Source organism: Hydra vulgaris, chromosome 03, assembly GCF_038396675.1.
Source record: "Hydra vulgaris chromosome 03, alternate assembly HydraT2T_AEP".
NCBI lineage: Eukaryota > Metazoa > Cnidaria > Hydrozoa > Anthoathecata > Hydridae > Hydra > Hydra vulgaris.
In genome coordinates, this window is record NC_088922.1 from 6,200,676 (window position 1) to 6,225,716 (window position 25,041).

General features: G+C 27.6%; 2 protein-coding genes across 2 annotated transcripts in view; both read left to right on the forward strand.

Annotated features, from left to right (window-relative positions):
• Nucleotides 1-596: 596 nt before the first annotated feature.
• Nucleotides 597-1,212, forward strand: LOC100207857 (NADH dehydrogenase [ubiquinone] 1 alpha subcomplex assembly factor 3). Its single transcript, XM_065792155.1, has one exon. The coding sequence runs from the start codon at nt 650-652 to the stop codon at nt 1,172-1,174; it is 525 nt and encodes a 174-aa protein (XP_065648227.1). The 5' UTR covers nt 597-649; the 3' UTR covers nt 1,175-1,212.
• Nucleotides 1,213-1,748: 536 nt separating this feature from the next.
• LOC101234687 (polyphosphoinositide phosphatase) overlaps nt 1,749-25,041 on the forward strand; it is a 58,349-nt gene continuing 35,056 nt past the window's right edge. Inside the window, exons 1-3 of the mRNA XM_065792152.1 lie at nt 1,749-1,859; nt 19,621-19,719; nt 22,007-22,139. Coding sequence (XP_065648224.1) covers nt 1,791-1,859; nt 19,621-19,719; nt 22,007-22,139 — 301 coding nt within the window. The 5' untranslated portion in view covers nt 1,749-1,790. The remainder of the gene's footprint in view (nt 1,860-19,620; nt 19,720-22,006; nt 22,140-25,041) is intronic.

A 25,041-nucleotide genomic window follows, 5' to 3' on the forward strand; every position in this document is an offset into this window, starting at 1 on the left:
AAATTAGTTGTACGAGCGTACAAACAATGCCTACCTCATTTTTATTGGATTGAATTGACACAATTGTGCAATTTATGATTTGCACATAGCTCAAGTTTCATAAATAGAGAAGAGTTAATAGGATCTTTTATATGAATTCAGCCCTACCTTATTAATATAGAAGGTTTTTCACTATGCAATTAGCCATATCGCAAAATATAAATAGTTCTTGCAAATGTATTCTCTAAACAAACGTAATTTCATAACAAAGCTCTTTGAAAAAACATAAAAATAAATACTCCAATACGCTATTTTTTCAAACATAATGATTACTTAATTAAGTATTTAAGTGCAATATTATTTTAATGTCATTTTAGAAAACTAACTATTTGTATTTGATTACTTATTTAACACGGTTTTTCTCCTTGTTTTTAAAACACAAAAATACACAATACAGCACCTAAATATGACAAGAAAAGTAATATTTGTAAATGATATATATTTTAAGTAGTTGATAAAACGCACTCACAATATTGATCAGTTGTATTAAGCATATGAGATGTTTTGAGTTATAAATATTTATAATAGAGCATAGCGCGATTTAATAATTTAAAAAGTAATTATCTTCTTTATTTAGAGCTTATAAAATTTTTATATTTAGATTAAAGGTATGAAGTGTAATCGGTTTACATATCAAGTTTTTACTAAGTTGTTTATTAAAAAAGATATAAAAGCAAGACAATTATCTTCAAAATTGTCTGGGTACGTTGTGCAACCAACAACAATGAAAATCTCCAAATTTGATGCAAAAAATGAAAATAGTGAAGATATTCCTCTGTTTATAACAAAGTACAATACAAAAGGCTTTACAATACAAGGCAATAAAGTGTTTGGATCAGTTGCTATTTTACCAAAATGCTATTTATCTTGGAAAGTCAAGTCTTCTTGTGATATTAATGTTGAGAGTTTACAATTATTTACAGTTATTGAACCGAGAATTGAAATTCTTGTTATTGGAACAGGTGAAAAGGTTTTTCAACTACCAAAAGAAGTTCAAATGTATTTTAAAAAATTTAACATTTCGTATGAAGTATCGGATACACCTAATGCTTGTGCTACATATAATTTTTTGTTGGAAGAAGGGCGATTAACTGGAGCAGTTTTAATTCCACCAGAACATATACCAATAATCTAAGATTTGTAAATTTTTGATAATTATAATTTTTCAAATTAGCTTTTCTACTTGACTATTAAAAAAAAATGCCTAACTTAATAAAATTTAAATAAGTTTTCTGCTTGACTATTTTTAAAAAATACTTATGGTTAAATATATATATATATATATATATATATATATATATATATATATATATATATATATATATATATATATATATATATTTAAAAAATAAAATGTATGTATATATATTACTCTAGCTTTTTAAATCCCAACTCCTTCAACTTTTTAACTCCCACCTTTTTTTCGGAAAAACTTGGAAAAAATACTTTTTTTTTAAAATACAATATATGTTATAACCTGTTTAAATCCAAATCCTCAGACCTTTAACCGTTAGAGGTTGGCATCAAGTCAGCCAAAATATTTCATTACAAAAGTTTTACTATAAAACATAGAAACAAGGTCGGCAACTTTTTTTGGCAAAAACAGTTAGGTTGGCATTGCCGAATGCTGACCCTAATTCTGAGGGCTGCTTATATTTATTAATATATGTATTAAATGGCAATTTAAATAATAATTTTTATACTTGTTTAAAAATAGAACAAAAATATTGGAAAAAAGTAAAGTTTTAAAGATGCTCTCATATGATGTTGTTCATCCTATCTGTTGTACTCAGAAGATTGCAGTGTATGAAACAAAATCTGTAGGTTTTATTAAGTTTTTTTGTTAAAATTATAATTAAATTTTTTGTAAATAACATGTATAAGCCACACTTGTATGTATGTTAAAGTATATACATATATATATATACAGGGCTCGGCAGAGGGAAGTTCTAAAAGTGGTTTATAGGAGCAGTTTACGACTCTAAATTCCCTAAAGTAGTTTATGGGAGCAATTTACATTTCTTAAAAAAGTATTAGTTTTTCATAAATATAAACCACTATCCTTTTTTTCTTTATTTTTAGATATTGATTTAAAAAATTAAGAATTCTTGTACAAACTACATTGAATAAACAAATAACAAGTTTGAGGTTCAGATTGACTATTTTTAATTACAAAAATGTGATTGTTTATTTATTTTGCGTAACAGTCACTGGGTCTTTCCAGCTTAATTCAATTTATGCTTGGCACCATGCCATCTCAGATTTTGATGATTTTCTGAATACAAGCTCATATTAATGAAAGAAAACTTTACTCCAAATTTTAGAGTCTCACTACTTATGGTTTCAGTGATCAATACTCAGTCCCAATCTCTTTTTTGATTATTTTTTTCAACGCAATTTACTTTTTATGCTTATTACATAACACAATCAGCTTTAACTTATGAAATACTTGCTCAATAGTGTTGAAAATTTGCACTTAACTATTTTCAATTTCAAAATGGTGTAACAGTTTTTTGATGCCTTGTACAAAAAAAAAAAAATCTTTTTGTTATATATAGAACCATTGGAAAAAATTTCAGAATCATATCTTTTAGGCATCTATGATTCAAGCAAAATATAATTCTGAAATTTTTTCCAATGGTTTTATATATAACAAAACTCCTTATTACAAAAAAACTGCAGAGGTTATCTTTTATGAATCTGATTTATTTGCGTTGAAAGTTTTATAAAAAAAAAATTAAAAAAATTGATATTTAATAATGAAAAAAAAAATATATACATTAATTTTTTATTGTTTTAAAAAGATTTTAGAATTTCAGGTACAGTTCTAATATATAAACTTCTTTGCATTAAAGATCTTCACTTTGTACAACCTTCATGTTTAATGAAGGATTTTCTACTTATGAATCTTTAAATAATTATTTTAAAAATATTTCTGATAAAGAAAGTTGTTCAATTGGATTAATAAATAAAGAAAATTGTATAATAAAGAAAAAATAAGTCCATAATGTATAACTAAATTGATGTCATTTAAGGATGATGGACCAGGAGAACCAACTAGCAGCCAGATTTATGAAGATGAAGTTAATGAACTTCTTAAATCTCAATTCTTTTTTGATGGCTATGAAAATAAGTTCTCTCAAAATGCATGCTGTGAATAGTCACTCAAGAGTTGCTTTCGGTAAAAAGAAATGTTACATGTTCAAAAAATAGTAAAGTTAGGTATTGCAAGGAATTTAAATAAAGATCCTGATCAGTTAAGCCAAGAAGATTCCTTCAATAAGTTATATGAGGAAGTTAAATGAAAAGCAAATGATATGGATATACTTTTAGGAAAAATTAAAGAAAAAATGTTAACTTTCAAATGAAATCAGAAAAATTAATTACTACTGGTTCCAATACCTTGGTCTAACGAATGTATAGAAAAAGAATTTAGTGTTACTAATTATATGGTGTAGATATCACGCAAACTGCTGCTGAAAAATGTGTTTTATCTTTCCCTGAAAAATAAAAAGAAAAAGAAATATCTCATTTGTACTTATGTGCATTTACTGTATGCTAAGTTTAAAATCAGTTATCTTGATATAAAGACTTGTTTTTCTCACTGTTACTCAAATCGTCCAAAATGGTGCATTACAGTGTGAGCATCTGGTTAATGGTTAGTGCAGTTGAATTATCCAAAGTTTATCATGAACTTATTGATTTATTAGTAGTAGTGCTAACAAGAATTGCATGTTACATTATTGCCCTTTGTGTCCAGAAGATTCTATATTAAGACATTATCTTGAAAATGAATTCTACTCTCAAGAAGATATTGATAAAGATCATGGTTGTTGTATAGATTACAAACAATGGAAGACAACAGACCGATCTGAGCTAGCAAGTCTAACAGAAATCAAGTAGCTTAATTAATACTTTAATGAATAAGTTACAAAAACTTACTGTTCATTCTTACATTGCAAAACATTCATACATTGCTGATTGTTTATAGAAATTAAAAAATGAGTTAAGTAGTACTGAGGTCATTGTCCTTTGTTTACAAATTTTTCACTAGAACAAAATTCAAGCAATATTGCATCCCACAGTAGTTTATTATAAAGTAAATAATGTCCTTAAATGTGATTAAATGTTTTATCTCAGATGATTTACTGCATGATGTAGATATGGTATATCAAGCGATGAAGTTATCAATGGAAGATATTAAAAGCAATATTTCTTATTAAATAGAAATTGCTCATTACTTTTCAGATGGGTGTGCTGGCCAGTGCAAAATTGCGAACACTTCATAAATATATGCCACCATGGGCAAGATTTTGCTATGAAACATACATGGCTTTTCTTTGCAACAAGTCATGGTAAATCACCCTATGATGGCTTTGGTGGGACTGTTATAAGACTAACTTCAATTGCTAGCTTTCATTGAGCAACAACAAATCATACTTGCAGCATCTGGAATGTTTTTGTTTTTTTTACCAAAATGAAATCATAGGAATTAGTTTTTGTCACAATTTCATTCTAACAAGTAACACAAAAAAAAATATTTCAGATTATTAAAGATTGCTTGCCTAATACAAGCATTGAAATGTTTGGATGTTTGATTTATAATAACAACCCATAGATTGGACTAGTGAAGGTTATTGATGTTGAAATTTAAGACTTTCAAGTTAGATTCATGTATCCATTTTACCCTTCAAGGTCATATTGCTGGCCTTCTAGATATGGTGTGTGTTGGGTTCCATCAACAAACTTATTCTTGATGATTAATATTCCAACAACTGTCACAGGAAGACAATACAAAATCAAAGCATTAAAGAAAGCTGGGTAAACTTTAAACCAGAGAACTAATATTTTATGAAACTGTTAAAGATTGTTAATTCTTATTGCATTATTTTAATTTTTTTTATTACAATTTAATTATTTCCATGGTTTATCTTGGAGTTTCGATATTTTTAGGGTTTAGAAATATAAAACTTTAAATGCAAATAAATCTGATTTAAAAAAGCTTATCCTTGCAGTTTTTTTGTTTTATAGCATTTGTTATATATAGAACATTAGAAAAAAATTTATAATCATGTCTTTCAGGCATCTCAAGATAAACATATTTTGTATGGGGCATCAAAAAACTTACAAAAAACTTTACATTATTTTGAAACTAAATTTTCATATCGAACCTTTAATTTTTTTAGTATTTTAGCCATCATTTTTGAATTCCTCTCCCTAAAATAATGTCGTAAATAGAAAATCCTTCATTAAACATAAAGGTTTCAATCATACGGTTTCAAAAATCATTTTTGAAACCGTATGAGTCAGACACTTGAGCTTGTATTCGGAAAATCATCAAAATCTGAAATGGCATGGTGCCAAAATTTTTTTTAGGGTGGATTTGACATGGAATGACACCACTGATATTTTTGTAGCGCTTGATACTATGAGTTAACCATACAAATAGATAACAACTCGTCCACTTTATATTATAAGTTATTTATACTAAAATAATTGTTTTGTTTTTAGTAAAGCAGACTTTATTATAAAAGTTTATATAAATATTACATAATTATAATAAAAGATTGCCATTAAATTAGTATAAAAAATTTTTTTGTTTTGTTTTTAAACACAGATATGCAGTGCAGAGATCTTTTTACTAAAATCCTTGGTGTGAAATACTGTTTAATTTCACTGTAGTATTAATGACAATATGATCAAGTTTGCAGAGTTGTTTATGAAAGAAAAGCATTATTGTTGTAACTAAGATGAAAAATTCATTTTCGAAAAAAAAACAGCAATTACATAATAAACTACAGAATAATTCCATGTAGTAGGACAAAAAATTGAAATTTTTCAGTCACCCTCTCAGATTTCTTTCAAATTTGAACCAGTGGTACCTATCAATTTAACAAAAAAAAAGAAGTAAAGTTTGAGCTCCCAAATCCAAACAGTTCAAAAGTTATGACATTTTGAAATTCAGCCTAAAATGCCCATTTTTTTCCACTTCCGCCATTATAAACTTTGTAGTAGTACTTTTAAGTGAATAATATAAGATCAAGTGGAAGAATGTGGCTAAAAATTGGTACGTCGCCGTTTTTGAGGGTGCTGAATTCAAAAATGTAGATAAAATAGTGAAATTTAAAATTTTTGATAGTTATTTTTTTATTTTAAAATGGTCAGTCAAATTTTTTGTTCTGTTACCATGGGTTGCACTTTCATTAATTCCCAGAGTTGCCCAAGTCTCATGGATTCTATTTATTTTTCAAATGAAGTAGTTGATCCTAGGCTATCTTTACAAAAAAGATGGTTTTGGTTTCTTTAAGCATAATAAAGATATGTCATTTTGAAATTTAGACAAAAATTTCTTATTATAAATTTATTACTTGGCCACTATTCTCTACTATAGATTTTATAGCGATACTTTTTGTGTGAATAACTTAAGTTCTAGTAGAGAAATATGACTGAAAATTGGTACCTGACCCTTTTTAAAGGTGTTTTAATACAAAGATGAAGAGAAATTAACTCAATGCCTAATATTTTAAAATAATTTTTTAATTTTTAAAATGGTATAATATTACTTAATCATAAAACGGGGTAACATTTTCACAAATTGCCTGACTATCACGGGTTCAATTGTGGTGTGTAAAAACAGTTTATTAAGGTTGGTTTTGACATATAAATAAAGTTTTGTGAAGTGAATTATCATGAAAAATATAGTTTTGCAACGCCTGCTGTGATGTATAAATATAGTTTTGGGATGTCAGTTATGTTGTCTAAATATAGTTTTGAAACAACAGTTAACAATAACATGTTTCATTTAAAAAAATTTATTTTCATTTTAGATTAAATAATTATTAAATCTTATTTGGTAATTCAGTTTCTTAGTCATGGCAAACAGCCAACAGTGCTCCATTGGAATCAACCTAGAGTGAATGTCATCTCACAGCATATACATTGTTGCTGGGAATTGAATCTTTTGAAGATATTCCTGAATATGAAAAAACATGTTTATTTGAAGCTTTATACAACTAAATTATCATGTTGCTGCAATCCATTTAATACTCATAACAAAGTTATAAAAGGTATTTATAGCAATCATAACTTTTAGTTTTGTGAAAGTGTTGTGAGTTACAATAATGAAATTATTGGCAGCCAAATTCTATTTTAGCTATATTTAACCTTTTAGCTGACTTCTGAAAGTGCACTATTAAATGTGATACAACTTTAAACTTTTTAAGGTTTTATTAAATTTTTATACATATTAAAAGAGTTCTTCCCTTTTTTTAGGTAGTGTTCACGAAATCATCTTGGATACAGCAAAGTTGAGAAAGAGAAAGCAAGTTGAAGTAGCAGTTATTAAGATGTAACCGAATCCGATCTTATTGCACCAAAAAGTAAGTTCTAAAGGAAATTCAAACCAAAGCTGGCGATCTAGACTTCCTTGTAGAATGCATGAAAGAAAAACTTAAGGTTTCTAACAGAAGGTAGCAACTTCAAATTTTGACATTAACCCCCAAATCTTGGTCTATTAGAAAAGCAGCAAAAGAGTTTTCAGTTTCCAAACACAAAATTCAAAATGCAAAGTTTTTATGTGACCAAAAAGGCATCATAGCATACCCTGATGTGGTTGAATGGCATCGAATCAGTAAAGATGTTATAGAACTTGTAAAGCTTTTTTACTGTGACAATGAGTATTCAAAGCAAATGTCAGGTAAAAAAGACTGCGTAAGTGTTGGGGAAAAAAAAATGTCAAAAAAATTGATTTTGTGTAACTTAAAGGAGCTCTATGTGGCATATAAGACTAAGTACCCAGGCCATAAAATTGGATTTTATAAATTTTATAAAATCCAATTTTTATGGAGATTTACACTTTTGTAGTACAAGACGAGATACAGAGTTGGAGCAAGAGTCAATGTTCCCTTCTTCCACTTGTCATCTACTACAAGAAAATGAAATTGGAAATATCTTCTTTTTGTGTAATTTCAGATGATTTGAATCATGATGTTGGATTTATCAATAAAGTTATGCATAAAACCATTAATCATATAAAAACTCATCTTTATCCCACAATTACAAAAATTCATTATTTTTCTGACGGCTGTGCAGGGCAGTTTAAAAACTGCAAACATTTTTACAATTTATGTCACCATGCTCAAAATTTTTTGAGCATGGTGACATAAATTGCATCTGGAATTTCTTTGCAACAAGCCATGGCAAATCTCCATGCGATGGAATAGGTGGCACTGTTAAAAGGCTTGTTGTAACAGCTAGCTTGCAGAGTCCAACCACAGGTCATATACTGTCTTCTCAAGCAATGTTTGAATACTGTAAAAAGCCAATCAGTGGGATTACGGTTGTGTACGTCACTGCTGAAGAAATAGAGCTAGTAAGAAACAAACTTACTGATAGACTTTTAATAACAACCACTATTCCTGGGACAAGAAGTTTCCATAAATTTATACCATCTTCTCATTCAATTATAAAAATGGAAAGGGTATCCGAAGATGATGCTCTAACATTTGACTTCCACAGAACACAAAAGTATGAAATTATTAAAATTGACAATGTTATGATGTCACAATACCTATTTTGCAAATAAGTCGATTTTTACTGGCTTAGTATGGTTTCTGAAGTTGATAAAGAGAATGATGATTTTATGGTTAAGTTTATGCATTCACATTATCCAAGTCGGTTGTACTACTGGCCAAAGCAGGATGATTATTGCTGGGTGCCAAGAATGAGTGTCATTTCTCTTGTTAAAACATCTTCAACATCTTCTGGGCGTCAGTACCAAATCTCAAAAGAAGATGAAACTCTATTTGAACAAGTTTTATCTTTTCAGTGAAAGTTGATTAATATTTTACTTTCATTATTTAAATGATATAAACTTCAATTTTAGTAATATTTGGTATTTCCTTTTCATTTTTATTTTTGAACTTTTTTCAATAAAGCAGTTTTTAAATATTTTTCAAAAAAGTTTGCACTTTATTTTTTTATTTTTAAAAAACATTTGAGCATGTAACCTAAAATTTTAGCTTGCAACCAATATTTTGAAATAATACCTAATTATTAGAATAAATTTAATATACAACACATTTTTCAATGTGTTGTATAGTAAATTATATTTAAATTATATTATGTATACTTTTGAAAATATTGATCATAAATATGTAAGTTATGCAAAGCAATATAATTTTTTTTTTTTTTTCAGAGACCTAAACTTTTCCAAAACATCTTATTTCACAATGAGAGTAAGGCAACTCCAGAAATATGTGAAATGTAAATTATGGTTACAAGAAAAAAAAAAGACTGTTGACATTTTAAAATTCAAAAATTATTTTAAATTATTAGGAATTGGGTTAATTTCTCTTCATCTTTGTATTCAACACCTTTAAATATTGGTCAGGTACCAATTTTCAGTCATATTTCTCTACTAGAACTTAAGTTATTCACACAAAAAGTATCGCTATAAAATCTATAATAGAGAATAGTGGCCAAATAAAGAAATTTTTTGTCTAAATTTCAAAATGACATATCTTCATTATGCTTTAAGAAACCAAAACCATCTTTTTTGTAAAGATAGCCTAGGATCACCTACTTCATTTGAAAAAAAATCAAGTCCACGAGACTTAGGCAACTCCGGTAATTAATGAAAGTGCAACCCATGGTAACAGAACTAAAAATTTTACTGACCATTTTAAAATAAAAAAATAACTATCAAAAAATTTAAATTTCACTATTTTATCTACATTTTTGAATTCAGCACCCTCAAAAAAAGGTGACATACCAATTTTTAGCTACATTCTTCCACTAGATCTTAAATTATTCAATTAAAAGTACAACTACAAAATCCATAATGGTGGACTTCGTAAAAAAAGGAACATTTTAGGCTGAATTTCAAAACATCATAAACCATCATGAACCGTTTGGGTTCGGGAGCTCAAATTTTGCATTTTTTCATGTTTCATTAATAGGTACCACTGGTTAAAATTTAAAGAAAATCCAAGAGGTAACTGAAATGACTGTCCCACTTTTACATGGAATTACCCTGCAATCCTTGTATACAGGCCTTGTTTTAAATAAAAAATGCCTAATGCACTAGCTTAATGCAGTATTTGACGTCATAAAATTCTCTTTATTTTTTTATTTTAATGCAAAATTAAACTTATAGACAAAAGATAAAGGATTAACAGTTTTCCCTTGCAGAGTCTTTAATTAAATCAAGTATATAAACAACTTTGCAAGTCCAATAAAAACCACTGTGCAAAAGAGCAAAATGATCTCCTACTTATCTTTTTTTAAATAAGTTTTGCATTGCGTAATTTATGGGCGATCCCTTGTTAAAATTTTATCGCTGTTCATATCGTTTATTAAAAAATAATCACTGATTTAACTTGCGTTAAAAAAATTAAACTTAAAATATGAAGATTCAAAAAGAATCACTGCTTCATATTGTACGTTTAGTATTATGGTATCTCTCTGGTTCATCAGCTACGGAGAAAAATCTATTTTAATGTTTTTTAACTATTTTTTATTAAAAGTTATTATTGTTGTATATTGAAAGTTACATTGATTTTTATTATTTATGTACATCAACTGATTTAGCAGTGGAGCACACATACATCGATTAAGGATTTTGGTTTTGGCATGCATTCTTTAAATAAAAGAAAAAAAATCAACCAATCAAAAATTACTACTGTGACTTAAAAAAAAACAAAGCAACGGTACTGTTGCGCTAGACACAGCAAAAAAAAATGTTTAGGAAGGAAACTCAAAAAAACAATTGCGATGAAAATGAGCTAATTTTTTTTTAAGAACAAATATAGTTTCAATATTGAATAATATTTAGTAATATTTTAAAATAAGTTTGACATATAAGTTAAGCCCAAGCATTAACTTTAATTTTAATTTATATTGACCCCAAAGACATTAATTGGCGCATATGAAGTTTTTTTGTGCTTTTTTTTTTTCAATTATATGTTTATTATTGGCAGGTATTAGGTTGATAAACAATTGTTTTTTAACGCCATTATTATATATAAATACTGAAATACTAATTTCAAAAATATTTAAATACTGAAATAAATAAAAATATATAATATATAATAATATAATATATAATAATTATATAATAAGTAATATAATAGTAAATAACAACAAAATATATACTAATAAATAAATACTGACTTTAAAAAGCGTGCAATAATCATGCATCACCTATAATTGGTTGTCAGTTTTTGTATATATTCAAGATTTGAATTAAGCAATCACGAAACGCAAAATTTGGAAAAATGTCTGGTCTTTAAAATTTCAGTTTATGCAACACCCTGTTCTTTGTTTTCAAGGGGCGAATCAACTTGAATTTGTCAGCAAAAAAGTTATAAAAAATAAAACAATAAACTTACAAAAGTAATAACACTCTAGTCACTAACTACATTATAAAAGTAGTAACACTATAATGGTGTTATTGTTTCTATAATGCACTTATAACTTATATAATTCATTCTTTGTTCAAACAACAAGTAATCCCAAATTTTAATTAAAGTAAAAAAGCATCTAGAAAAAATAAAATAGATATTCAAATATTATTAAAAACTTCAGGAACTTATACAAATACAAACTTAATAAGAGATGCTCAACATTTCTAAAACATTACTGATGGTTCGTAAAAACACGCGTTAATTTTAATATCAACCAATAAAAAATTTTTATTGGTTAATTTTAGAATAAACGCGTGTTTTTATGGACCATTAGTAATGTTTTTCATAATGCTAAACTTTTAATAAAGTACATTTTTATAAAGTTCCTAAAGTTTTCAATATTATTTGAATATCCACTCTATTTTTTCTAGATGCTTTTCTATTCAATTAAAGTTTGGGATTACTTATGTTGTTTGAACAAAGAATGAATTATAAAAGTTATAAGTGCGTTATAAAAGTAATAACACTATTATAGTGTTATTACTTTTATAATGCAGTTAGTGACTAGAGTGTTATACCTTTGATATTGAAATTTTGTTGATGTTGTTTTTGTTAATATTAAATATATTTTAAAAAAATCTCGTCTTTAGGGTTGGATAGAAATCGCTGCAATCGCATGCTGTAACTGCCACGCTTATATATTTTTTTCTTTACAATTTAACTTCGGCGGTTTTGATGTTTAACAATTTAAATGCTATAAAAAAAATTGTTACATTATGGATAACTTTTAATTGATGATCTTTTTAAAGATTTTATTTTATGGGAAGGCTTTAAATAAAATAAAAATTTAATTATAAAATAAATGCATTTTGAATAAATTAACAAATAATGTTATATATACATATATTTTTTTATGTTTTTTTTTACGATAAATTTAAACTTTTGAAATTATTTTTTCATGTCTTTCTTTTGAAATCTTTTGAAAGATAATTTTTTAAGTTACTTAAAATTATAAATAAGTTAAATTAAATCTTCCATTGCAATGGAATGATTTAATTGTTTTATTCTTTTTGTTTCTTTTTTTTTAATTTGACTAATTAATCAGAGCATGAAATGATTAAAAATTACTATTTTAAATAGACTACGATATTTTTTTAAATAATTTTTTTTGTGCAACTTTTTGGAAAAAATAAATGTTTATACAATTTAAAAATCATATATACAATAAAATCGCCTAAGTTCGGTCATTTAAGAAAGAATATAAAAAAAGTATGCAATACTCAAATTTTATAAACTTTTTTTCCTTAAATGATATTTGCTATTACTTCATAAGTATAAATTTATAAAAAAAGTGCTAATGTTTGTTTGCAACCTGCTGAAATAAGTCTTTAGCAAAACAACAATTTGAAAAAAGGCATACTATTAAAATCTAAAATAAACAAAGTATTAATATAAATGATCAAGTTTAACTTGAATTTTTTTAAGAATCACCAAATTAATTATATTTACAAAAAAAAAAGTATTATTATTATTTTTTAAACATCTTCGCTTCCGACAAGGCTGCAAGCAACCACTAATTAGAGTTGGAAGTTACTGGAAGAGAAAAGATGAAGATTGTAGAGCAAGATAACAATTGACAGACAACTTAAAGGATTGCAAATTATATGAATCAGGAAAGCAAGATAAAGGTAGCGAATTCCAAAGGACTGATGTTCAAGGAAAAAAACTAGATGAAGAAGAGTTTTTGGAGCACTTAGGAACAGTCACAGAAAAAGGATGAGACTTAATTAAAGGGCAAGTAACACGAGAATGAATTTTAGTAGATGGCACAAGGGACGCTAGCTCTTTGGAGCAGTGTCCATTATAGTATTTGTAGAAAAGAGAAAGAGAAGCTAATTATGACGATGTGACAATGGTTAGAGGTTGGCTGCTAAAGCAAGTCCTACTATGTTTACAATGTGTTTTTGCACCTTGTCTAAAAGAGAAAGGGCATTATTAGAAGATCCGCCCCAGATATGGCAAGAGTATTCCGTACAAGGCGGGATTTGAGATTAATAGAGATAGAAAATAGAATCCGGAGTAAGAAAGTGTCGTGCTCGATAAAGAGATGCAACCTTAGCAGATGCTAATTTTGCAATGGATTTGATATACGACAAGAATAAATGGTAGTATCATCAGCGAACAATGCTACCTTAGATGTGAGAATATCTGAAAGATCGTTAATAAAAATTAAAAAGAGTATAGGGCCAAGGATTGAGCCTTGAGGAACTGCTGAACTTACAGAATATGAAGAAGAGCGCTGTCCATCGACGACAACTTTTATACCATGATTGGAAAGGAAGAATTCAATAATCTTAAAGATGTTACCAGATACACCGTAAAAAAAAAGCTAATGGAGAAGACCAGCATGCCAAACTTTATCAAAAGCTTTAGAAATGTCAAGAACAATGGCCTTAACCTCTCCACCTTTATCTAATGCACAATAAAACCTATCGGTTATGACTGTTAGCAAATCAGCTGTAGAACGAGAAGATTGAAATCCATATTGATGATCAGAAAGTAAGTTATTAGATTCAAGATAAGAGATTAAGTGTTTGTTAATTAAAGATTCAAAAACCTTGCTTATGATAGGAAGAAGACTAATGGGATGTTAGTTAGACAAATCAAATCGCTCTCCAGATTTTTTGAGAAGATATGTAAGAAGGACATTTTTCAACAGGAAGATGAAAGATTTCTACCCAAGGGCCATCACAAAGAAAATCACAGAAAGTCTCCCAGTCAGCTTTAAGGTAGTTGTAAGAGGTATGATGATAGGGAGATTCAGATGATGAAGAAGAATGAGATAATAGTTTTAGAGAGATCAAACTGTGATCAAAAACACCTAAGGGTGAATGTGGAGAAAGTGAGCACTGACTAGGATCAGAAATAAGACATAAATCCAGTAGAGAAGGTAAATGATTCAGGTTGTCTGGAAAGCGAATTAGAAAGTTGACTCTTTGAGTTAGGGATTGAGAAAGGCAGTAGTTGTGGACTTTAATCCCTGCAGAGTCACTGACACCAGAGCCAAACCATTCAGTGTGATGAGCATTAAGGTCACCAACAACAACAATATTAGCTGATGGATAAAGAGAGAGGGCTTGGTCAATATGATCAGAAATAACATCAAAAAGAATGCAGTCTTGAGATGAAGGAGAGCGATATAGAACAAAGAGAAAGGCAATAGAGTGAAATGGTGTCAAACGAAAGCGCATTAAAGAATAGTCTGTGGATTCAAACCTAGTTTCCCGACAAATAGATGAATTATTACAAATGTAAATGCCCTGACCAAGCATGTGACTATTTGAGTCTTAACGAATTAAAGGAAGATAAACATCAACACTAAGATCACTAGATGAGTTCTGAAACTGACTATAAACAGTACAACACTTTTTAGGCATTGCAAAATAAACTGTTACTTATATTTTTAAAATGTAATTTAAACCGTCTGAATATTGTTAAATTTGTTAATTTTTAAACTTCAAACTCATATTTTTTTGGCCCACTGATTTTTTGCCTTCAAGGCAACAAATTTGGTTGTGTTAGTAGGTCATGCTATACCTAAATATATATATATATATATATATATATATATATATATATATATATATTTTTTTTTTTTTATTCTGATTTACTTTTAACAAGGCTGCAAGCAGAGAAAAAAATATGATAACAGTAGCCTATGAATGGGCATATAAGAGATTTGCAAAGGTAGAGAATGGAATCAGGAATAAGAAAATGACGAGCACAATAAAGAGAAGCAACCTTAGCTTATGCTAATTTAGCAATCAACTGTATATATGATTTTCATGAAAGGTCAGTAGTAAACGATAATCCAAGAAGACATAAACAAGGCAACTCAGTGAGAGGGTTGCTATTCTTTATTGTAGGAATGTCGACATTATTGTGATAGTTGTTTGCAGTGAATTACTGAGTTTTGATGAAGTTAAAATTTACAAGCCACTGCGAGCCACAATCTGTTACAAAAGTGAGACCGTATTCAAGATTGGTTGCCTGTTCTAAGAGAACAAAAAGAGAAGACTTTTTGTCAAATTTTTTTTATTATACAATTTTTTCTTTACTGCTAAAATTTCCAAACTATGTTAAAGAAAAAAAGTTTTTTTTAGATAAATTTAATTCAAGTTACTTTAAAATGTTCGTATTTCATTTAACTACTTTATTTATTTAGAGTTTTAAATCATAATTTTTTTTTCATTCCGTTATGAAAGTGCTAATATACAAAATCCGGAGTCGTTTTAGGGACTCCGCATTCCTACTTATAACTGTATATAGATGCATTGCCGGATAATCAGACCTGCAGGCAAAATTATTAGATTTATTAAAAATTTTTCAGAGAATTTTTTTAGTAAAATTTTATTAACAATTTTATGTAAAAATGATTTTTTCAGTTTTGAAATTGCTTTTTAACAAAAGTTTTTTCATTATTAATAATTTTTTGAATTGATCATGGAATGAACGTCAATTAGAAATGATTAACTAGTATGCAAAGATTTTGTTAAAAATGTTAAAAGAAGATGCTGATAGTTTTTATTTATTTTTATTATTTTTGACCGTTAAGAAATTCAACCATAAACAATTGCTCCCTCATTTAAAAAATAAATAAACATAAGATGAATGTTTTAAAGAAAAAAAAAGGAAGTTTAAATAAATATAAGTTTTTTAAAATATGGAAATTTTTTTTTAAACAACATTTAAATTTTGTTTATAAACTTTTTCGTAACGATATTGTTTAATTTAAAGGTATTTTATAAAGATAAAGACTTACAATAATTTTTAATATGGTTTCAAATTAAATTTCATTTTAATAAATAAAAAATGGATATTGAGAGAGACCTGGGTGTCTTTATATCTAATGATCTAAAATAGAATCAACACATATAGGTTGCAACACATAAAGCGAATATGATACCTGGCCTATTAAAAAAAACATTTAAATCAAGAGATCATTAGATCAGCACAAAGCAACAAAAGTACCTCTTGATTTAATAGGATTACCTTATGCTGAAAGGTGTCAGCATTTCAACTTTACTACTTTGAAAACTCGCAGGAGACGTGGCAACTTGATCCAACAGTTTAAGCTAAAAATGGTTTTGAGATTATCAATTGGTATAATCCACCAATTTGCAAATCGCCTTCCAACGTCCTAATGTGTGAATTCATATATAATAATGCTCCTCACAATGTTTTTACAAATTGTATTGTCAATGATTGGAATAACTTGCCGTCAGCATGCAAAAAGCTACGTCAGTTAACGCATTTAAGAATAAAATTGACAAGTATTTTTTTCTACAGCTGCAAACAGTACATCTTTTACTGAAGATGAGCTGCACGTTTATTAATTAAATACTTTAGCAGCTACAAATATTAACTTTTTAGATACTATTTGTCATAGATGTAAACTTTAATTAAATGAAAGACTTATTTAAGTATATTACTATTACTATTACTAATGTGGTACTTTAAAAATGACATAATTTAACTTTGAATGATGTAAATATGTTTATTGAGTAAATTGCAATTACTTGTGTTACGCTTTTCCGTTAAGCAACAAAATCTCATAACAAGGCAACAAAATCTCATAACCTGTCATTTGGAGTATTGCTCAGCAGCATGGAACCTTTTTCATTATAAAATATAAATGCTGTTGAAGCTTTTAAATATCTAATTTAGTATGCATAATTAGTATGGTGACGTAGTTGTGACTAGTGAGACCAACAAATACGACCAAGTCATTAGTAGCCTCCAAGTCTTTTGATTCATGAGCAACATGATCAATATATTTATTACCGGTAAAAGCATTAACACCATTTTTTTTTTTTTTTGAATGCGTTTCAACGTCTTAGTTTTTTTATTTTGACGCTTAAGCCTCTTATATGGTAGTTTAGTTCTTTCTTCTAGTGACAATTATTATTCTTTTTTATCTTCATTTAAAAATTTTGTAGTTGTAAATGCTTCTTTGTACTATATAAATTTGTATTCTACCTGCTGATCTCATTAATGTCAACAAAAATCAGCAACAAATGCAGGATTCCTACAGAGCATGTTTTCCTGGTTTTTAGCCAGTTTTTTAAAACAATAGCCTATTTTTTTAAAAACCTGACCATGTTCATTTATAAAAGAATATTTTATGTTTTATGGAATTAGGAGTCATTCAAGGTCAAAAACTTTAAAATAAATATGTAAAGTCATGAATTTTTCAAATAAAGTAATTTTATTTTAGGTTTAATATCTACTTTCACTGTTTCTACTTTTTTGTACTAGATTGTTAAAACATTTAAATGTTATAAATTTAATTCTTATGTTTATTTTTTGTGTTATATTAAACATGGATATTTAAATTGTAGTAATGAGTATGATCTATGAAAGAATTAAGAAAGAAGAGTTGTTCATTTTAAAAGTTTTTTTGTTTCACACTTGTGTGGATTGGAGGGTTTCCATATAGCAGTGTTCTTATTTAAATTAAATTATTTAAAAGAGTTTAAATAATTTAGCTTAAATAAGTCTATTAGCCATGGCCTATATAAGCTTTGTTCTGTGGACATTAACATTTCAGCTGGTGTAACCCAGCTTAATTTTTATTTGAAGTCAAAGAAACACACACACAAAAAATACAAAATCAGCTAGATCATGGTCTAAATTTGTTACAAGTTCAGATGGCTTAGGTCTTAGGGTATTTACAAAAAGCATAATATTAGGCACTGAAAAACAAGTAGTTATGGCTAAATTATTTGTTGTTTATATATTATTTATTCAAACTGTGTATTTGCTGTGACTGTGCTAAATATAAATGTATGTTTTGCATTCTAAGTTTGCTTAAGAATATCAACAAAAATCAGATAAACCGAGGTATATGATATAGTTCGGAATAGCACCTTGTATTTAAAAAATTATTTTGAGTGAATTGGAATGTTTGCCTTGCACATTCTGGTTTGATGAAACAACTATATCACAGACAAAAAACAGTATGACACTGTCATTAATCATGCAAATTCGATCCCCACCATGTCTCCGGTAGTACCACACTCAACTTGTTTTTCTGCCCAGTGGCCTTGTTCATCAGGGTTTGTTTTTCGGAGTTATAGAGTCGAGAGATGGTTGTAACCACAGTTATAATAGCCTCCTCGACTGTAGTGGGCATCTCGACCTTTAGGAGGTAAATTAACATTAAAAAAAAATTTTTAAATATCATTTTCAGCAAATGGTAGGTGGGTGCAGTGTTTTTAGGGAGGTGTACTGCATAAGATCTTTTTGATCATTTAAAAAAAGTTGTTAGGGAAAATTCAGCCTAAACCAGAGTCAATTCTTTCCATTAGTATGGATGGCCCTAATTTCAATAAATTGTTCTTAAAAATATTGGTTTATGGTCTTGGGAAGAAAAAAAAAAAAATTATATGAATGTTGGGTCATGTCCTCTCCATACAGTTTCCAATGCTTTTTTGGAAGGTGTGAAAGCATTGATTTCTGAGGATATTAATTTGGACCAATTAGCAATTGATTTGCACAATGTTGTTATTTAAATTTATATATTTAAATAACAAAAGATTTAAAACAAAAAATTTTATTTTATATTCTCAAATAAATTTTTTTTGGTTTCATTGATTTAAATTTCTTTTTCTATTACACTTAGGCAAAGCAATTGATAAAAAATTAATAAAAGCAATAATAGAAAATCAATAGAAACAATGATAGAAAATTAATAGAAACAATGATAGAAAATTAATAAAAACAATGATAGAAAATTAAAACTTGAAGATTCCATAAAACAGCTCAAAATCTAAAAAGTTTCCGAAAAACTTATGTAAGAGGGAGATAAACTATTAAAAAGTTGTATGGAAAAAATGTCAAGGGTAGTATTTGTAAATGGACTGGAATAATCTTCTGTCTTGTATCTACCTTAGCAGAGATTAGTGACTTTCCCTGCTTTACAGACTTTTTCTGTTGTATATATTTAATGATAATAATAAGTCTCACATAATTATCAACATATTACCTCAATTTTTGATACTTTAACAACAATAAAAAAATAATAATAAAATAAATTGTCAAAAATAAAAATGTAATTTAATTGCTTGCTTTAATTAAAAAAAATTTTTAAGTATTTTTATAAAATTTTGTCTAGCGATTTTACTTAGTTGGATCAAATAATTCACAGTCAAGGTTTCGAGTTTTGAAGATTGACCGAACTGAGCCTACAGAAATAAATGTAATAGACGACAAGGTAAAATTTATTTTCATAAACATTAATTAAAGTTTAAAATGTAAACAAGAAACTTATTTATTTTTACAATAAAAGTTTCTTATTTTTAATGTAATATTTAAATAAGAAAATGTTATGATGAAAACCTGTCTTAACACTTAAGACTAAAGCGGAACCATGGATTAAAAAAAAAATTCTGGGTGATAACTTGTCTGTTAATTTATTTAAAGGGCACTTTTGCTCTTTAAATAAATTAACTTTCATTCTAAATTACTAAATGACTTAGGTTTGATCAACCAATACCATGTCTAAACAATTTGTCTAAATGATTTTTTTTTCTTAAATCTATTTAAGATCTATTTTCTATTTCTACTGTTTCTATGAAAAAAAATTTATTTGATAAGTTTTTTGATAAAATTTTTTATTAAAAATATTTAACACAAAAAACTTATTAATCAAAAAATCATGTGTTTAGAGTGGATTTGAAATTAAAAAAAAAAGTAAAAGAAAAAAGTTAAGCCGAATTAGTAGTATATAATTCCTTGAGGTATAGTGGCTCTCTGGGTTTTGCGGGGAATAAAAATAGTTGAATTATAAAATGAATCAATCAACATAATTTTCAATAAAAAGTTTAACATCTATTGTTAAAATTATTTATTTTCTGTTTCATAAATTTTTTTGTATTTTGTCATTTTTATTTGAAGAATTTAATTAGTTATCTAATATTATTGATAGATAATTAATTTTGTTGTTAGGGTTCAACTGTCAATGTTATCCCCTATATGGGGTAACATTGACAGTAGTATGTTTTATGCTGTAAATGTTAAAGTTACATCATGAGAGATGAAATTATCATTGGAATATTGACAAACAAAATAGAGAAAACATTTTTAATATATATTAGCACCAACCTACATTTTTGTTTTAAAAATAAGCTACATTAAAAAATTGCAATGAAAATGTTAAGCTATATTATTTTTTGAAAGTAATCAATTAACTTCAGTTATGATACTGTCTCCTTAGAAATATAAAAAGGTATGTTTATGAATAAAAAAATTTTTCTCTAAGAGTTGTCAAACTATTAAGCTCTACATCACATTAATGACTCAATATCTGGCTACGACGAAATCCTGTAGCGTTGTAATTTTTTGTTGGATTTCATTGTTACAGATTTTTTAGTGTTTAATTTTAGAAACAACAAGATAGTTTTTTTCATCTTCAGGTTTTGATGTTTTGTTTTTATCAATTTTATACAACATTGTTCCGTGTGGATTTTAATTTTCTGCAAGTGTCTGTTTTTAGATCTGCTGATATTTGATGTATTGGTACACCTTTTTTTTTTTTAGAACTACTCTTTTAATTTAGGGTTTGCTTTGTTTTATTCCATTTTATGCAGTTGTGAAAGATTCATCAGATGTAAGATATTCTGCTAATTTTTGCTTGATTCCTGGCCCATGGGCTGACTTAAGCATTCCTATCATTATAACCCCAAAACAGAAATATGAATAAAAAAAAAAGCTACAAAAAAAAAATCTTAAATGTTTAGCATTTAGAAACATCATAAAAACACATGTAAAAATGATATTGTAGTATGGTTTTGCTTATCTTTTAACTAAAGTTTTTCAGCAACAAAAAAACTTAAAATTAGTTTAGTTTATGCCCTCCATATTGCGTTGTTATTTGTTATACTTACTATTATGTGGATAAAAATAGTTATATTTTTTCATTTAACATCTGGCTACAACATCTGTTAAAATAGTTTAAACAATAACCAATGGGTAAAAACGTTCAATCTAAGGCATGTCAATGTTACCCACATTTCAATGTAACCCTTACACATTACCTTAAGCATTACCTTATACAAAATGTATGTATGTATGTGTGTATATATATTTATGTGTGTAAGTGTGTGTATTTATATATGTATGGGTATACATACAAGTTATAAAAAAAAAAAAATTTTTAGACCAGAACATATTTTTTGTCTCCTTTGCTTGTCAAGAACGAAATTTGAGATGATTTTTTGAAAAGATCATTTAAATGACTTAAAAGAACGTTCTTTTTAGTCCTTGTTAAAATGCTAAAGTTCAAATTGAATTGGCAACAACCAGATAAATAGTTATAATTCAATTTAATTTTTATTTATTTTTATTTTTTTAAATTTATTTTCATACTATTTAGTTTTATTAAATATTAAAATATTTTAAGTTTTTATTTAGGCATTTTTATTATATAGATCTACTAAATTTATTCCTAGCTTTTAAATAACTGTAATATTTCAACCAATTTATTTATAATCTTTTTTTAGGTTGAATACAATGAAAAAGAGATTAGTGAATTACTTAAAAGAATTGATGTTGGTAATCGACCAAAGACAAACAAGTCTTATGAAAAGGGAACATCAGGCCTAACATTGCGTTGTTCAGCATTTGGAATATTGGGTAATATATATTTTTTTTTATTCTAATTTAATACCAACAGTCTTTAAACTTTGACATCAAAAAAATTCAAATGTTTTAGTTTGAAAAAATAAAAGTATAATATGAACTGGATATGAAATCCATTGTTGTTTGTTTCATAGTTGATTAAAGTTCTTGTTTTTATTATTATTAAATAGCTAATCATCATCATCATCATCATCATCATTCATTAGTGTGGAAAATAATGACTGTCAACAGTCAACCTATAATGACTAAAATATTATTTATCCATTATTGTATTTAAATTTTATTTTTTATTTTAACACTATTTTTTTTCTCTTTTTTCTTTTAATCTTTTCATTTATAATTTTTCAGTTTTCAAACATTAGATTATTATAATAACATAAAATTTTTTTATTTTTATTTTTTAGTCTTTTATTTTTTTTGTTGCAGAAAAAAAAACATTCCATTGATTAAGAATTTCAATATAATCTAATACTATAATGTTATAGTAATACCACAATGTTATAATAATACCACAATGTTATAATAATACCACAAGGTTATAATAATACCACAAGGTTAGAGTAAACTTTTAATTAAAAACTTAAAATACAAAGTTTTCTCCAGTTAAACGAAGAAAGTTTTCTCCAGTTAAACAAAGAAAGTTTTCTCCAGTTAAACGAAGAAAGTTTTCTCCAGTTAAACGAAGAAAGTTGAAAAGAGAGAGTTTGAAAAAGATGAAAAAAATGATTACGATTAGATATAGCAGCTGCACAAGAACGTGAAAACCATGGAGTAGAATGAGGCTTGACTTAGAACTGACAAGAAGAAATAAAAGCTTCCATTCCTGTCTGAATCCAGGAGGCTAGGTAGGAAGCGCATTTATCAGCTGAGAGAGAGAAAAGACATCAGCCCATGGAACGAAAATCATGAAAATAATGAAAATAATCCCAGTCAACTTTAGGGTAGTGGTAAGTAGTGTGATGAATAGGGTTCGTGAGTCTGAAAAAGAAGTACAAGATAAAAGAAATAAAAATGCAGAAGTTACAGGCTTTAGTGCCAGCAGGGTCAGCGGCATTAGAGCCAAGCCATTTAGTGTGATGAGCATTAAAGTCACCAATAACAACAATATTTACAGAGGGTAAAGAAAGAGTGCATGGTCAAATTGATCAGAACTCTACATCTAAAAGAGTTTGCAGTCTTGGGAAGAAAGAGAATGATAAAGAACAAAGAGAAAGGTGATAGAATGAAAAGGTGCTAAACGGAAGCATATAAAAGAATGGTCAAAGGATTCGAACCTGATTTTATGACAAATAGGTGAATTAATGCATACGTATACCTCCAAGTAGGGGTGGCAGTGGACTGGGTTAAACCGGATTGTGTGCAACCCAGTCCAAGAAATAATTTTCTAAACCCAGCCCAAATTTTCTGAACCCAGCCCGGCCAAGTCCCAATATATTTTCATAAATTCATTTCTATGATTTATTAAAGCATTAAATTCAAAAAATTAATCAAAGTGGATTTTCTAAGCAACTTTGAGTACAAGTTGAAGGGTCTAAGGAACTTCTAAAATCATTAATAACTCTTCCACTAGTACTAAATGGACTTTCTGAGTTTCACTTTTCCAACATGTAAATAGCCTTCTGAATTTTGTGAAGGTTGGGTAAAACAAGGTTGCATGTTGGATAATCAGATCCAGAAAATTCTTTAGTCACTGTAATGTTTACAAAATGAAGATCAGCTACAATGCAGTATTAAGTATATTGTAAATAAAATGAAAAAGAAAGAAGAAACAAAATTGGTATGTATCAAAAAAAATGTATTTACTGTTCACTATACCTTTAAAAATGTTTTCATTTCAAAAAGATTTTACAAATGAATTTGGCATGTTTCCAATCTTCAGTGGAAGGATTGATATGTAATTTCGGTCACAATTAGCCAAAAGATCCAATACATTCTAGTAGATAAGGATGCTTTCCAGCATTAGGCAAGTGGAATTCCATCTTGTAACATCAAGGCAAGGTTGTTTCTTAATTTCAATCTTGTTCTCCTTCAAAACATTTTCAAGTAACCGTTGATTTGCAGGCGAAGATTAAATGTATTTGACAACATTTCGTATCTACAGAAGTTGCAAAATAGAAAGAAACAAAAAGAAATTAAGAAAATTGCAAAAATCCAGTATTGCTAAAAAAAATGTTTAAGGACTTACATTTGCAATACTATCTTTCAACGCATCAACACCAGATTGAAAAATAAGATTTAAAATATGGGCCAAGCATCAAGTTTGAAGAATATTTCCACTGTCAAATAAATCAACATAATGATGTTGTAGCACAAATTGCTTTCTCATTACTACTTGCATTGCCAAGAGCCAGGCAATGTACTTGTTTCTGAATTTTACCACTCAGTCACACAATTCCAAAATGCAGAAGCGACTTCCCATTATACAGGGATGGCAACAGCTTGGAGCAAAGAGTGTGCTTCATAATTTTGATGTTGTTGGTGATGGTCAGTAACCACCATATAAATATAGATTAAAAAATAAAAATAAATTGTTTGCAAATTAAAAAATTTGAAATAACTGATATTTCAAACTTTTTTTCAATATCAAAACACAATGTTAAAGACCCTAAATTTTGATTGGATGGCCCTAAGTCTGTTGTTAAGTTGATATTAACATTTTGACTCTTGCAGTAAGCTTTCAACTCCTTTTGATAGTCACTATAAATTTTCATACAATCACTTTTGATCACTTTTCTTAACAACAATTTGATTAATTCTAAAAATGCTATTTTCCAGAATTTTTTTTTACCAATATTGAAAGGTTCTTCATGGACAATAACCACCTTAGCAACTGCTAGCAGTTGCTAAGGCAATCATTGTCCATTTGATCAATCTTTATCCATTTGATCATTGTCCA